The sequence below is a fragment of the Alligator sinensis genome, unplaced genomic scaffold (assembly GCF_000455745.1).
Source record: "Alligator sinensis unplaced genomic scaffold, ASM45574v1 scaffold232_1, whole genome shotgun sequence".
Taxonomy (NCBI): Eukaryota; Metazoa; Chordata; order Crocodylia; family Alligatoridae; genus Alligator; species Alligator sinensis.
The window spans coordinates 1,029,517-1,044,106 of record NW_005842517.1 but is presented as its reverse complement, the minus strand read 5'-3'; the positions used below and the strand labels follow the sequence as shown (position 1 = coordinate 1,044,106).

The 14,590-nt window shown below is 43.4% G+C and overlaps 1 protein-coding gene across 2 annotated transcripts; it reads left to right on the top strand.

Annotated features, from left to right (window-relative positions):
* Positions 1-4,044: 4,044 nt before the first annotated feature.
* Positions 4,045-14,148, top strand: EEF1AKMT2 (EEF1A lysine methyltransferase 2). Of its 2 annotated transcripts, XM_025213277.1 has the most exons (7): positions 4,076-4,143; positions 4,708-4,744; positions 5,786-5,870; positions 6,438-6,552; positions 10,885-10,992; positions 12,647-12,863; positions 13,675-14,148. In XM_025213277.1, exons 3-7 carry the CDS (start codon positions 5,791-5,793, stop codon positions 13,794-13,796), a joined length of 642 nt encoding a protein of 213 aa, XP_025069062.1. In that variant the 5' UTR covers positions 4,076-4,143; positions 4,708-4,744; positions 5,786-5,790; the 3' UTR covers positions 13,797-14,148. The 2 variants fall into 2 exon arrangements, with proteins under 2 accessions (XP_006031667.3, XP_025069062.1); XM_006031605.3 differs by lacking the exon at positions 4,708-4,744 and having other exon boundaries at positions 4,045-4,143; positions 5,786-5,851.
* Positions 14,149-14,590: the final 442 nt, after the last annotated feature.

The window sequence follows — 14,590 nt, the reverse complement described above, 5'->3', positions numbered from 1 at the left end:
AAAACAAAACTCGAACCTGCAGGGCACGAGGGTACGTCGCAAGGGTTTTCAGCGATGGGAAGATAAACCTGCAGGACTCGAACCCGGGTAGAAGAGCTCTGAGGCCGGTCGTAAGGGCTCACATGAAGTTTGCTAGGCTCCGTGGGTCCTTCTGCTCACTCATTCACCCGGAGTTTGCTAGGCTCCATGGGTCCAGTTCTTTTGCGTGCGGGAAGGGATACGTCTGGATTGCGCTCGGCGACGGGGAGAGGCTAGAGGTTGATCAGACCTCCGTTGCCTGCTTTAAATGCACTGGGTCCGTAAGGATCCGCAGCGCTTAGAGATCTTCACACAGCGTGAAGTCGTCTCCTCCTCCCTTGTTCATGGAGTCCTCCAACTTGGGCGGAAACCACTCAAGCCTCTTATACGGCTAGCAAGACAATCACTAGCCGCCACGTGTGAATAATTTAGAACTGGCCAATAATGGGACTCGAATTAGCATACAAATGGCGGGAACTCTTTGCAACGAGCATTTCTGTGCTGCAACAAAGAAATGCACCCTGCAAAGAAAGCTTCAAATTGGCAGGAAATTCTCCCTTGCACCAGGGTTCTCTTTTGCAGCAGAAAACTCCACCGTGCAAAGAAGCTGTAATTTAGCGGGGACAATTTAGCAGTGCCGAAGCACACAAAAACAAAAATCACACCCTTTGGGTTGTGACACTTGGCAGGCGCCGATGTTAATTTAGGCAGTGGTACCTACCCTATAGGTTTGTAGTTGAGGAGTTAAGGTGTTTACCTAAGTTTGCAGTGTGTGATTCTTAAGTGGTCCTCCCAGCTTCTGTACTGTTTATTTTAAAGTAAGAGGAATAATAGATGTGCTTAAAATGTTTGAAATGTTTGTATTATCTTAACTCTTCACTTTCTGGTTTCAGATATTTAAATGTGGGCCCTCTCCACATTCTTGAAGCCACTAGGTCTCTTTGGGCAACAGAGGTTTTTGAACATTTTGGGGGCATTTAATTTCCTTTAAAAAAAAAAAATTTCTCAGCAAGCCCATATTCCAGCTTCCCAGCTCCCCACTCCATTGCCTCTGTTTCCTTGGCAATGCATATCATAGGGTACATTAGTGGCATGTTATTCTCTTCAATGGCCGCTGTCTTGACATCGTTACTATTTAGCACCATCGGTTTTCCCCTCCCCAAACCATTCTCCTCATCAAGAGGCAGACAGCAGAGTGGGACTGCAAACTGAGCACGGGATGCAGAAACAATGTAAGGAATCACAGGGAACATTTCTGAAAGTGGAGGGAGTCAAACATGGTAGGGGCAGGAGAGGAAAATGTGTCCAGTCGTTTGAATTAGACATTTGAGAAACTTGGATTCAGGTGTTTTAGTTTTACTGTGATTTAGTGAAAAAGAATCTGTAAAAATAGGGATGATAGCACTCATTACCTAACATTACCTCACAGGCATGTTGTGAGGGAAAGTATATTAAAGACTGTGGAGACAATCTTCCAGAAGCTTTTGGACACAACAGTGATCGGGGCTGTATAAAAACCCATAACTGGTCCTTTGATAATAGGGATAGATCCAAAATACTCTAATAATGTCCCAGCATACTGATCCCCTCCTTTTCACCCTGTTTTTTTTCCATCTCCCTGTTTTATCTCATATTCCTCTGTAGCTGCTTGGACTTACCTAACTCTCCACTTAACTCTGACTGTCCGGTTTCAGATATTTCAATGTAGTCCCTCTTCATAGACTGATTCTCCAACATTCCTGCCATCATGCCTCCTCTCACACACCAGCATGGTGCTTTCTCTCAGGTTTCTGACACTGTGAGCTCTATTCTCCTACTTGACAATCCTTGCTCCTTGTAAACTTGGAGGAATCACGGGGGAGCTGGTGGGGCCACAAGGAGGCCTTGTATAAGATGGAGGGAGGAAGGAAGGGGCAACAGAGCGAAGATGACCTTGTCCTGGCATATAGGAAGGGCTGAGAAGCTAAGAGAGATCTGAAACGGCCCATTCATCTCAACAAGATATTCTTAGGTTAATGAGGCTACTTCACAAAGAAAAATACTGATTGAAATAATAGCTCTAAGACCTAGAAACTACTTCAGTCAACTTGCTGGGTGTTCTTATCCCCAGAGTCAGTGTTCACAAACTTGTACTATGCAGCAAGCATGCCTGTTTTTGGCTGAACGTGCATGTATAGAGCCCCAGCATAGGTATTCACAGTTCCTGATCCAGTGGGGTATGGCCTCCTCAGATTCTAGCTCACACGATGGGGCAAAGGCAGGGAATGAGAAACCCAACGGGGCACAGCACCAGGATTCCCAGCTCACAAGGGTGACAGGGAAAGGAGCTTAACTCACAGCCCTCAGAGGCACAGGGTCTCTCATATCCCAGCTGTCAGGGTGGGCACAAAGAGGGGTTCAACCATTCATATACTCTCAAAGGAAGGCTCTCCAACGACCTTATGTGGATTTGAAGTGTTGTAACCATACAGGAAGTGGAGGAGCACCATTGCTCCACAGACAGATCTTTGCTGGCATCCAGAACCTGTCTTTCCCACACAAGACCTCAAGATGGGAAAATTGCCAGAAACACTTACCATCTTCCCCCATATCTCTGAATCAAGTGATCCATCTGCAGCCACCACGTTTCCTAGATAGATTTTCTTTATTGCATTGCTCTAAGTGACCACTGGATACTTGAGGGCTCCACATTGCACATAACCACAGTTTTTCATGACTGACCTATAGGACCCAGGCTGAGAGCAGGCCCTGCCTAGGGCAGTGGCTGTTTGCTTCAACTTGGGCTGACTCCCAGCCACAAAACCAGCAGCAAACAGCAAGTTATAAATCACTGTGGTCTAAAGACTCATAGAGGTTTGGCTGGAAGCGACCTTCGAAGCACATCTAGTCCAACCCCCTGGCTGAGGCAGGGTCATCCCTATCCAAACCATCCTATACAATGCATAATCTAAACTCTATGTAAAACTATTGCCAATTCTGACACAACACAAACCTAACACCTGCCACAGGTAAAGCAGGAGAACCACTGCAGCCAATGTCCTGAGCCTTGACTGTAATCTGCTAAGGAAGAATAGCCTGCGATCTAAGTTCTATTGGGACAGCGTCAAAGGCATCACAGAGGACAAATATAAGAAATGCGTTGAAAAGGACAAAAATCAGCACGCAGCCCTGTCTGGTACCAGGTGTAATGTCAAAGAGGAGGTTTGAGCCCAGCAAACTGAGCTCCTTCGTTTGTGAAAGCCAACAATCAAGTGGACAATTTGTTGTGGTCATCCAAGTCCTGACAATACAATTTGAGGGACGGAGTCAAATGCTTTGGCTACGTCTATGAACAACACACAAGATGCTCTGTGTTACTCTCAGAAATAGCCGTGTTGGTCTGAGACAAAAAGAAATGCAAAACCCTAGAACTCTTGGTTCAGAGATGATACATTTTATCTCTGTTGCTTTTTTTTTCTGTTACTTTATTTTTTCCTATTGTTTCTGTGTTACTCTCTGCAAGTTTCCAGCAGCTTCTTTAGTGCAAACACGTCAGTGGTTGAACTGCTGCAGCAGGAGCCGCGTTGGCGTTCAGGCAGGAACACCTGTGCAAGGCCTGCAGTTGATTCAAGACAACGTGAGCCGAAATCTTGACATCCCTTGGTAGCAATGGCAGGTGTATCTGCAGGACAAGAATAAGGCTGCCCTGCAAGTCTGCCGAGCTGCACTCATTCTGCCGTATGCAAGGGATGCACCCTAGGTGGTGCTGGGGCTTGGCTGCAATAGCCCCCGGGGGGGAGGATAGCAGCAATGGGCCCCAGAATCATTCCAGTCTCTTGCAAAGGAGCTGCAGAGATTAGAAGGCATCTCCCCCAAATAAACAGCCGGTGGCAACAGACCAGCCTCACGTTTGTGCCAAGGGTGTGAGCACAGGGCAGGGCAAGGAAGGCTCCCACCCTCCCTGCAGGTGCCCCGCACCACCTCCACCACAGAGCCGAGGTCCTCCACGCAGCCTAGAGCGGCAGCCGCCCATTACTCTCTGCGGTACTCTATGGTGCGCCTACACTTCCGGGTCCCACGTGGTTCTGCAGGGATGGGGAGCGGGGAGAACGCGTTCGGCCCCTCTGTCCTGGGCACCAAGGAGCAGTGAGTCGGGGGCGGGGAGCGGCGCCCCCTACCGCCGTGAGGGTGCAGGGCAGCACTTGCCCCCGTCCTGCCCAGCTCCCCTGGCCTAGGAGGAGGGTGTGGCTGGGCAGAGAGTGGTGGTCCCTGAACCTCTCCTGGGCTCAGCCAGGGGCTTCCCTGCAGCTCCTGTGTTGTTGCTGACTTTTCTTTGCAGGGCGAGAGATGGGCCAGCAAAGGGCGCCAAAGTCAAGTTCCCTGGGGAAATATAGTGGTGACCCCAGAGCACATTGTTAGCCTGCTGGGATTTCTCAGGACCTGCTGGATTAAAAATATACCCAAAAGTTGAGATGCAGTGTCCATGAAAAATGCGGCGCAATGAAAACCTGAGATGTCTGTGGTTCTGGTTTTATAATCCTGGAGTGCCAGGGCTTCCCATTTTTAAAGAAAAAAATTGAAGCATGAGCTAAGCTGGCTTTGGTTGGAAGATTTTGACATCAGTGGGAGTTAGATTAAAGAGGTTGGCCCCAAATGCACTGGCTCATTAATAGCCTGCACCTATTCATTGTTCCTCATTTGATTACCCAGGGTTATCAACAAAGAGCTCCAGATCTACTTTTGTAAGGTACAAATCGTGCTGTGAGTGGGGGAACACCATGGAGAAGTTAATGAGCTCTGACATGAGTGATCATAAAGCCTCTGTATGTGGTCTCTGGCAGGTTACCAGTAAATTTCTCTGAATTTCCTCCAGTGTTTTCACTGTTAGGGAAGAACTTCACACCCTTTTGAGAGTAACAGGGTGTCAGACAAAGAATGTTGCTGAGTGTGGGTGCACCTGCTCCTTTATAACCTGATCGATCTTCTTTGGTGTTAAAGTGCTTAAGAATATATGCACCCTGAAAGATGTACATCTTGGATATGCCTGAGACACTGTTACCACTATACCCAGTGGAACCAGCTGCTGAAAAGTCTCTCTTGGATGGCAAACAATCACCATAGCAGCTTCTATATTCCTTCTCTAATCCCAGATGCTGGTGTAGGAAATGGGATTTAAAGATGCTTCCATGCATGTTCCTTGTTGTGAGGACACTGGCATCTAGCGTTACCTTATTGCAGCCTGGCTTACATCAGAGGACCAAATGAGTAGGCAGAGTAGCCCCAGGATTCAAGGAGTAGAAAAGCGTGCTCTTACTCCAACACTCTTTAGCTGCAGCTGGGAAATCTGGCCTTTCAGGTTGCCTTATGTGTATGTGATCTTCCCACCTACAATTTGCCCCTGATCTTTTGTCTAGATCAGAGCTGTCCTGCTTCTAAGAGGCCAGAGGCCATACCCACCATGGACCATGCCAGTGGGGACTGCATGCTACCGGAGCCACAGGCCCCCCAAGCCGCACACTACATAAGCGTGCTCTCTCCCCTCTCACATGCTCACCCCAAAACTCCATGCAGCACAATGAGGCATCACCTTCAGCTACCTGGCAATGGGCTTCCCTGCTGTATAGTCACTGCAGCCAGAGCTATATACATAGCAGTAGCAGCTGGATGGGAGTCTGAGGGCCATATGTTAACCCCTTGCAGGCTGCATGCAAATCACAGGCCACAGTTAGGAATGATTTAGACCAGGGTTGTCTGTTAATTTCAGTATTCTCTTCTCTTTCTTCTCTAGCTGGGATGCTGCATATGAAAGAGAACTGCAACATTTTCAAGAAAACAGAGATATTGGAGAGATTTGGTATTAAAAAAAAAAAAAAGAAGCTATCAGTAAAAATTTTTATGTTCCCTTATTTTGAAAGTTATGTAGTCATTTTTTTTCTTTTTTTTAAATCATTATAAGTCTGCTGGGTCCCCAGGTAACTCTGGCTGTGGGTAACATGATGGGAAGTTTTTTTACCTTGAAGGCACCAATTCCTGACAGTCCCAGATCTAGTGCAACTGGAAATTGTTAGGTTCTCTCTGACAACTGTTGTGTGAAAAACAAGCTGGCAAATATAGTCTGGTTTACTAACAGACTAGTGTTCACGTCCCTGAAGACTTGCTCAGAATTACGCAGACAGTGTGCAAGCTTACAGTGCTGTCCTTATTTTACCTCCCATGAGTACATAGTGAGAACCTCAGCTTCCAGTACTGGTAATCCAGCTGGATATAAGGCTCTTTCGTTCACTTAAAACTTGGAATATGATCTATGTAGATTGTTGCCTAGGTAATGTAGTGACAGGTGCATTACCAATGCCCTGGAGTGTGGGACAGAGAGGCACAGAGTTGCTGTGTTACTCATGGATCTGTGTTATCTTGAGAACCTGAGCCTCTATTTCTTGTAGGTTTGGAGAAGAAAGCATGGTTCGTTTAATCAGATGGATGAAAAAACAAAAGATCCCCCTGGACAGTTCTGTGCTTGACATTGGAACTGGAAATGGCATTTTGCTGGTTGAATTGGTTGGTATTTTTTGAAAATTGTGCTTTTGGTACAGAATCAAAGTGAAGGGTGAAACATATACATTTCCTAAAAAACAGGAGAATCTTTGCAAGTACCAAATCACACTGAAATTAAAAAGATAACCCAACTACTATATTTTCTCACATATACCCCCAAATATAACATGTGCCTTGCATTTATTTTGCTTGGGGTAGAAACCTAATACCATGGATGTTTAAAGGTCTGATATGTTGTTACCTCAGAGTGGCACAGCAGGACATGAAGATTAGTAATCTTGTTTCAGAGGTGCTTTGTGTTTCTTTTCATGTTTTTGATTAAGTGTTTTGGCATAGTTCAGTGGTTCTCAGCCTTCTTCGACTCAAGGCACTTCTCCATAACTTTTGTGAATTGAATGACCCCATTTCAAAAACTAAATTTATTACAATGCTTATCTCCTTGTAGAGGGGCTGGGTATTGGGGGCAAGGCAGCAGTCAGGCCAGGGACAATCCTGAACCTGCACTTATCTTCTCACACTGCTTATCACTTTACTTCTCCCCTCACACCTTGCAGCAACTTTCAAAAAGTATCCTGGTTGAGAATCACTGGTATAGCCTTACTGTAGGATTAGACTGAGCTTGCAGATTGACAAAAAAAATACACAGAGTTAAAAACTGCTTCATCTGTCTCATTGGAAATGTTCATTTAAGCTTCCACTGCACGTAGAGTTAGCAGCAAGAGCTGGCTATACTTGAGTATCATACCATCCTTAAATCTGACACCTGATGTCCCTTACAAATATAAAAATATATTTTTTCTGTCTTAGGAAAAACAGTAGCTTGTGAAATCTTTTAAAACTCCGTAGGTACAGAATAAGAGATGTTTTTTGTGATAATGTGCTCCAAAATACTGCAGTCACGTGTGTAAGAAATTTTGTTCAAGAGCAGTTCTCTTCTGAAAATGACAGTAAAAATGGCATAGTTTGTAGTGTCTCAGATTTGTTCAGTTTATAACTAAAAGAATTATTTTTCCCCGCTTAGTGTTTTTTTCTGTAGGATCCAAAAAAAAATTTGGGATTTTTCTGGATTGTGCATCATCAACAGTAATAAAATTCTACATTTGGAGCTGAGATCTGGTGGTTGCACAGAAACTGAAGACACAGACAGAAGTGCAGCTCCTTGCTGTAACTCATAGCACTTCTCAGGAAGCTCTATAAATTACAGCAATCCCCCTGACCCAACAGATGTTTGCTGTTGGGTCCCAGGGGTTTGGGGATTCAGCAGTCTGGGCTGAGTTTCCTTCCTAGCCCAAAGGAAGTTTCTGTCCAGCCCTGCTCCCAACATGCACAGACAGATGTTAATTAAGGTGCTGTGTTTGGAGCATTTACATCTAAACCCTCATGCAATGAGGTTTCAGATTATCTTGGGATTGGGCCCTTTTAAAGCTCTTTGCAGCCATGCACTTGTATTTGGTCATGAATGTAGAGTGCTCTCAGGGGCCAGATTGGGCAATAATTGTCGCTTCTTTCTGCACCTTAACAGAGTCAAACTGATGTTCAGTATCTAGGGTAGAACAGTGGAAGGTGGTTATACAGGGTATTTATTAGGCTACCAGAGGAAGAAAAGATGGAATGGAATAGCATCATAACTCCTAAGATAAGTGTGGATTTGTAGAACTGGAATGGAGGAACCATTAAAGAACGATTAACAGTTAATGTTGGGCTTGGGCATTAGTTCCTATTGGCAGGCTGTATATAAAGGAGGCAGAAATCCGACAGACAAAAGTAGGTAATCCTACAAGTGAAGTCAAGTACAGAGAGTGCTGTCTCCCAATGTACCATAAGCAGCTGCACCACTTGAAGATGACCATTACAGTGCTTACAGATCCAATGCCCACCACAAGTCAATGTATCAACTGCAGGTACAAGACTAGGACCGCTACACATACGTCAAGAATGGCACTTCAAGAATGGCTAGGAATGGCACAAACCAATTTGAGAGTGGGTGACGGGCCCAAAATCGATGTGGATCAGGTGAAGGAACACCTTGAGAAACTAGACATTCACAAGTCTGTGGGCCCAGATGGAATGCACCCAAGGGTCTTGAAGGACAGACATCTCCCTTGGCAGGGATATTTGAAAAACCGTGGCACTCGGGTGAGATCCCAGATGACTGGAAAAGAGCCAACGTGATCCCTATCTACAAGAAAGGGAGGAGGGATTACCCAGGGAACTATAGACCAATCAGTCTGATGTGGGGAGCTGGACCTGATGATCTCATGAGGTCCCTTCCAGCCCCTAATGTCTATGAAATCTATGAAATCTAAGTCTATGAAATCTAAATGCTCCCATTCCAAAAGTTTCAAGAGAGATGGCTGAAGACTTCCCATTTTTCTGCTCCTTCATTTCGTTCCAGGGTCTCATCCATATATTTAAGACCCCTTGCCTTAAGGGCGCATGTATCATGATTCCATGGGCCTACAAACCAAATCTAGGACTCTTGTGGGCTTCTGCTTGACTGAATTTGTGACTCAAATTTTCTCCTTCAGCCTCATTTCCCTGGTTACAGTACCAGAAGTTTAACACATTCCCTCATTCTAGATAAGGAAACACAACTCTGAGATCCTCAATATCTCCTTTAATGAAGAGAATTCATCGCCCAACCCAGATTATGCAATACTTTGGGAAGTACTGTAGAGAACATTTAGTTCTGGCTGGCCTCAGTCATCTCCGGACTCACCAATGACTCCCCTATTTACTGGAAGACTCCTCCTCATAGAGGGACTGCTGCTGCCACTGCCAGCTAGTAACCTCACAACCCACCAACTGGTATTTAGCCTCTTTTTTCTAAGCCTTCTACTCAAGAAGGTAGCAAAAGGCATTCTCCAGCCCCACTAAGTCAGGCTTCAGAGCAGGGTGCAGACACAGTTGTTAGTTCCACCTTTTCCTGCCCGAACAAAGGTAGTTAGTCTGCACTCACTCCATTGGAATGCTACGCATTCAGTATCATTGATCAAATGCCTCTATCTTGGCTCCAAAAACTCTATGCATAAGCAAATCTCCCCAGAAGTGACTAAGTCCTTTTGGCACCTTTCTTAGAACTGGAACTATTCTTGCATCTCCTTCAGCTCAAGTCACACAAGGCTCAGTCTCCTCTCTGACATTAACCAATATTTACATCAATGCATTGGGAGCTCCAGGGAGATAGAATGGGGAGAAGCCTCAGCAATACACAGCTCTTCATCAAAACTCTCCCTGTATAGCTGAAATGAATGTTTGTATTAAAAGCCTCTGGCTAAAGCTGAACTTGCATATTTCTTGATATTATGCTGCCAGGGAAAGTGCTTTGAAAAGTTTATCTTTGTAGCACTCTCTGCTGTAAAGGGAATCAGTTTTCAGAAGAGGTCAGCATGCAACCTGGACATCCCATTGGCATTTAGAATGCTGTTAGATGTCCAAATTCCACATTGCCGAAACCAAAATCAGTCACTCCCCCACTTCTGCATGTAGTTGGCCAGAAGATTGCCTCCTTTCCCCAACCAGTTCAGACCCAGTCAGACAGATCCACACATGTGACATTCAGACTGTATTATGGAAACTTAATCTAGGGAGGAAACTAGACACTGAAAAGACAGCAGCTGCTGCAGGACACAGCAAACAGATTGCTATTAACACATCATCACCTGAATGTTCAGCTGTCTGCATTGGCTCCTTACTCAATACAGAACCCAACTCAAATCATTGTCTGGATACCTTTTAACATAGTGCGCCATTAGCTTATGGAACTCTGGCAAATATTGTTGAAAAAAAATTCTTGGCAGCATTCAAATAAGGCTAGATCTTAATCTGAACAATAGGAAGATACGTGTTTACACAAGGTAGGATAAAAATAATGGCTAGGAATTTCAGCCTCATGATTCAGGATTTAACCTCAACATTTGGTTGGCTTGTAAGAAGCGCCTTTCCTGTTGATATGTCATTATAGATGTCCATCATGGAGGATTTACTCCTTCCTTGGGGTTATCTGCTGCTGGCTTATGTTCTTGTACTGTACAATAATTCCTGTTTTCCAGGTTCATTTTGGTGTTGCTTAGAAGATGTATAACTTCACCAGGGCATTACCTTTCACAGGCCTGCTCAGTTCTTCGCTTATTGGAAGAAGCTAGTCTTTAATAAACAATTCTGTGGATGTATAATGCAGAATACAATCAGTTTAGCTCATTCATACCAGTTTTTTTGTTCTGCAGTGATAACAGCAATAAAGGGGTCTTTTTGTAATAAAAATGAACAGAGGGAGCAGGCCTGTTGCACAAGGATATTTTGCTAGCATGCTGATTACAATTCTCTACTCTGCAGGCAAAATCTGGTTACACTAATCTCACTGGAATTGATTATTCTCCTTCTGCAATAACTCTTTCTGAAGAGATAATAGAAGAACAAGGATTGCCCAACATTAAATTGCAGGTAAGCATTGAGAGAAATTATATAAAGAAAACACAAAGTAGTCGTGCCAGAGATTAATTGAGCTACTTGCTATTCCTATGTATTAATTTTAATATAGTAATTAGCTCTTTTGAAATTCACTGGAGTTTCTGCATACTTGGGAGGACTCTAACCAATAGCTTGTTAACACGCTCATACTTACAAGAAGGTATTTTAGTTAGTGGGAACTTGTACACTTCTCATTAAGGGAAACAAGAATTTCATGCCTGCAGCAAGGGAATTGCTAGTAACTGGGTCCAAAGAATTCTTGTAGACACCTAAGTGGGATTTAGATGCCTATGTTAGGAAAAGTGATTTAAATTAACTTTGCTCTAGCATCTGTAAAACCCTTTAGGTAGCTCTAATTTGGTTTTAAAGGACTGCTGAGTCATCGGCTTCGGCTTCTATGTATGCTCCCAAGCTATCCAATTTTTGAACACCCTGGTGCTTAATTCCCACCATGGTTTCATGCATTTTTGCGGAAACTGAGAAATCCAGGATTGTCCTTATATCAGCAAAAACCAAAACCAAACAAATAAACTCCACCCTGCCCAACTTAAAAATAAAATGCTGGCTCCCCAGTGGGAGGCAGCAGTCTTCATTGCTGCTGTGGCCTGCCCAGGAGGAGAAGGCACCAGCTGGCAGTGCAGCATGAAGGACAGCTGAAAAGATGGCTACCTCTCCCTCATCCCTCCTCCCTTTCCAAGGGCCTCTCCACCAATCAGCACCAAGGGGCGGAGCTACACAAAGGGCAGCCAGCAGACAAGATGGTGGCTGCCCCCTCTTCCCTCCTCCCACCTCGGGCCTCTCCACCAATCAGCACCGAGGGGCAGGGCTGCCAGAGCAGATCCACCAAACGTTCATGGCATTTGCTCTTCATGCTGTGACCCGCCCATGAAAATTGGTAAATCTGACTGTGACTTAAGTAGCTGCAATTAACTGCAATTTATCGATAACTAGCTGGTGATGATGGTGTCCACCTTTTGAATAATAGCCTTCCAAAGGGAGATCTGGGGTGAGAGGGTTTCAACCCACTTCCCAGAAAATCTGGCCCTAGACTTAAAGGGTCAGTTCTGTAGTCTAGATTATGCATTTTGAATTTCAAGTATATGATAGAAAATTATATTTTTCATTATAAAAACCTCAGTAGTTGGGCAGCTGGTGGACTGAGACCCCTGGTTTTAATGCTGAACAGCATTATTCTTTTATTTGTTCTCTCCATATGTTATCGCTTTCCTTACACTTAGGTTGTGAACACTTCCTGTTAGACACCATCTCTTGTTATGCATTTGTACAGTACCAAGCACACTGAGTCCCTGGTCCACAGCCAAGGCTTCTAGTACAATACAAGTGCGATAAGGAATAATAAAGCAAAGATCAAGCATGTTCAAAATTGTGAGGTTCTCAGATACTAGAATAATGGGAGCCATATGCTCACTTGAGATGGGTAAGTAGGTAGCTGCATTTGTACATAATACATAGAAACAAATTGATAGGGCATCATTATTAAGGAAAGCCATTGGATAGCCACTTCACAAGCATACCTAGCTGCTGCCAGTTTTGTATTGTTTCATGTTAAAGGAAGACTTGGCACCTCCCAAAGAGATGTTTTCATAGAAATACACTTTTGATTTAGGTAAACGATTTTCTGACTCCTTCAGCTGAGCTATTAGGATTTCAGATCTGTATTGACAAAGGAACCTTTGATGCCATAAGCCTTAATCCTGATAATGCGGCTGCAAAGAGGAAGCAGTATGTGGAATCGCTCTGCAGGGTATTGAATCCAGAAGGCTTTTTCCTCATAACATCTTGTAATTGGACCAAAGAGGAACTGCTAAATGAGTTCAGAGAAGGTAAGTGGTTGAACAGAAGCATCTGCCAGCTGGTGCTTCTTTAAGGATCTGGTGAGTAAATTTTAATGCCCTATTGTTGATGATAAGGCAGGTGAGGATTAGACACCTCAACAGTAAATGGGCTAGATTATGCCTCAGTTTCATTCTCACTATTGCTCTCCTTTTGGAGGCACGGTGGGAGAATTATGGTCTCCTACATTTTTCAGTGCTGATGCAGTTTAAGAGCGGGGGTTTTGTTATAACTACAAGTCTCAGAACAAGAATCTGAGAAATTATTTTGGGGAAGAGATAATATCATCATTATCATCATTACCTCTGAGCCTTGTCAGAAGCCTCTACTTAACTGCCCGGCAGAGTTTTAAAGCTGGGAGAACATTCGTACCTATTCGTAGTTACAAATTAACGGGTAACTAAAGCCTGACACTGCAAGCACACCCACATGTCACATGCTCAGTGAACCTCTGCACAAGTTTGAATATTTTTGTTGGTCAGATTTTGAATTTCATGCTTGAAGTTTGAAATCTAGGAGTATGGCTCTAATATAACCATTCCTCCTGGAGAACTAGAATTACTGGCAAGTTATAATCTTTTTTGCCATTAATCTACATGATCCAGCTAGCTAAGATTTTATTATCCAGAGAGGACTTTCAGCTGGATAAAGAAGCAATACAACATGAATATAGTTCTGTAAATTTTCGGAGTAACTAACATGCTCTGTTTCCAGATGAACTAGCAGCTGTTTGTAAAGGGTTTTTCAATTTAATACATACAACTCACTTTTAATGAAAATATTTTCATTTCTGTCTGGCAGGATTTGACTTTCTGGAAGAGCTGCCAACACCTACGTTCTGTTTTGGCGGGAAAACTGGAAACAGTGTAACATCCTTGGTTTTCCAAAGAAAAAAATTACGCCATCCATCTTTGACAAATTAGATTCGCTGAGAAAAGAGAAGTCTGAACTTTAAAGTAAATCTGACAGCAAGGAAGAAAGAAAAAAACCCACCCTATACATATGTGTAAATAAATGCTCACCAAATATACAGTTAATGTGCACGGTGAACTGAATTGAACAACATATTCAATTGTAATGGGACTGTAAAATATTATGAACAAGTTATGCAAAATTGTAATATTTTTAAGAGAAATTCTGCCTTTGTTATAGGCTCACTTGTTTCAATGAAAGTTGCCTGTGCACAAGTAATTTGTTTGTATTTGAACTGTAAACATTTTTTCCTATTTAATTTAATGTTGATAACCAGCAGTTTAGAATAAACTGAAACTGTAAATCCAGTGTGAGGCAGAAAGTCTTATTTCCAGGTTGTGTGATATACTAGGGAACATGCTTTTGAAAACGAAATTTCAATATTTAATTCTTTACTTTCAGTGAAAGAAGCAGGAAAGTTTACAACATTATCCAGAATCCATATTTAGTTAAGGAAAAGGAGCAGTGAATATAAGAGATTGTCTCACTAGCAACCCACAGTAACATCATATTCTAGAAAGGGATGTTCATAAGTGCTCAGAGTTAGCCTACCTGTTTTCACTGAAGGCCAATTGTGGGTGATTTTAAAACACCTAGCTGTCTAATATTTGCATGCTATTACCAATCACTACCAGGGATCCAGTAAAATATGTACAGAAATTATTTGCTGTTAAAGCCGCTCAGTAGTATATACTCATATATTTTAATATTTATTATATATTAATGTATTATGAAGGGCCAATAA

Bases quoted from the DNA above. Each gene is read 5' to 3' on its own strand.
- EEF1AKMT2 (XM_006031605.3), top strand. From the start codon at position 4,049: ATGGTGCGCCTACACTTCCGGGTCCCACGTGGTTCTGCAGGGATGGGG. The intron at 6,553-10,884 runs GTTGGTATTTTT...TCTACTCTGCAG, and splicing joins GCATTTTGCTGGTTGAATTG to GCAAAATCTGGTTACACTAA. The intron at 12,864-13,674 runs GTAAGTGGTTGA...TCTGTCTGGCAG, and splicing joins GCTAAATGAGTTCAGAGAAG to GATTTGACTTTCTGGAAGAG.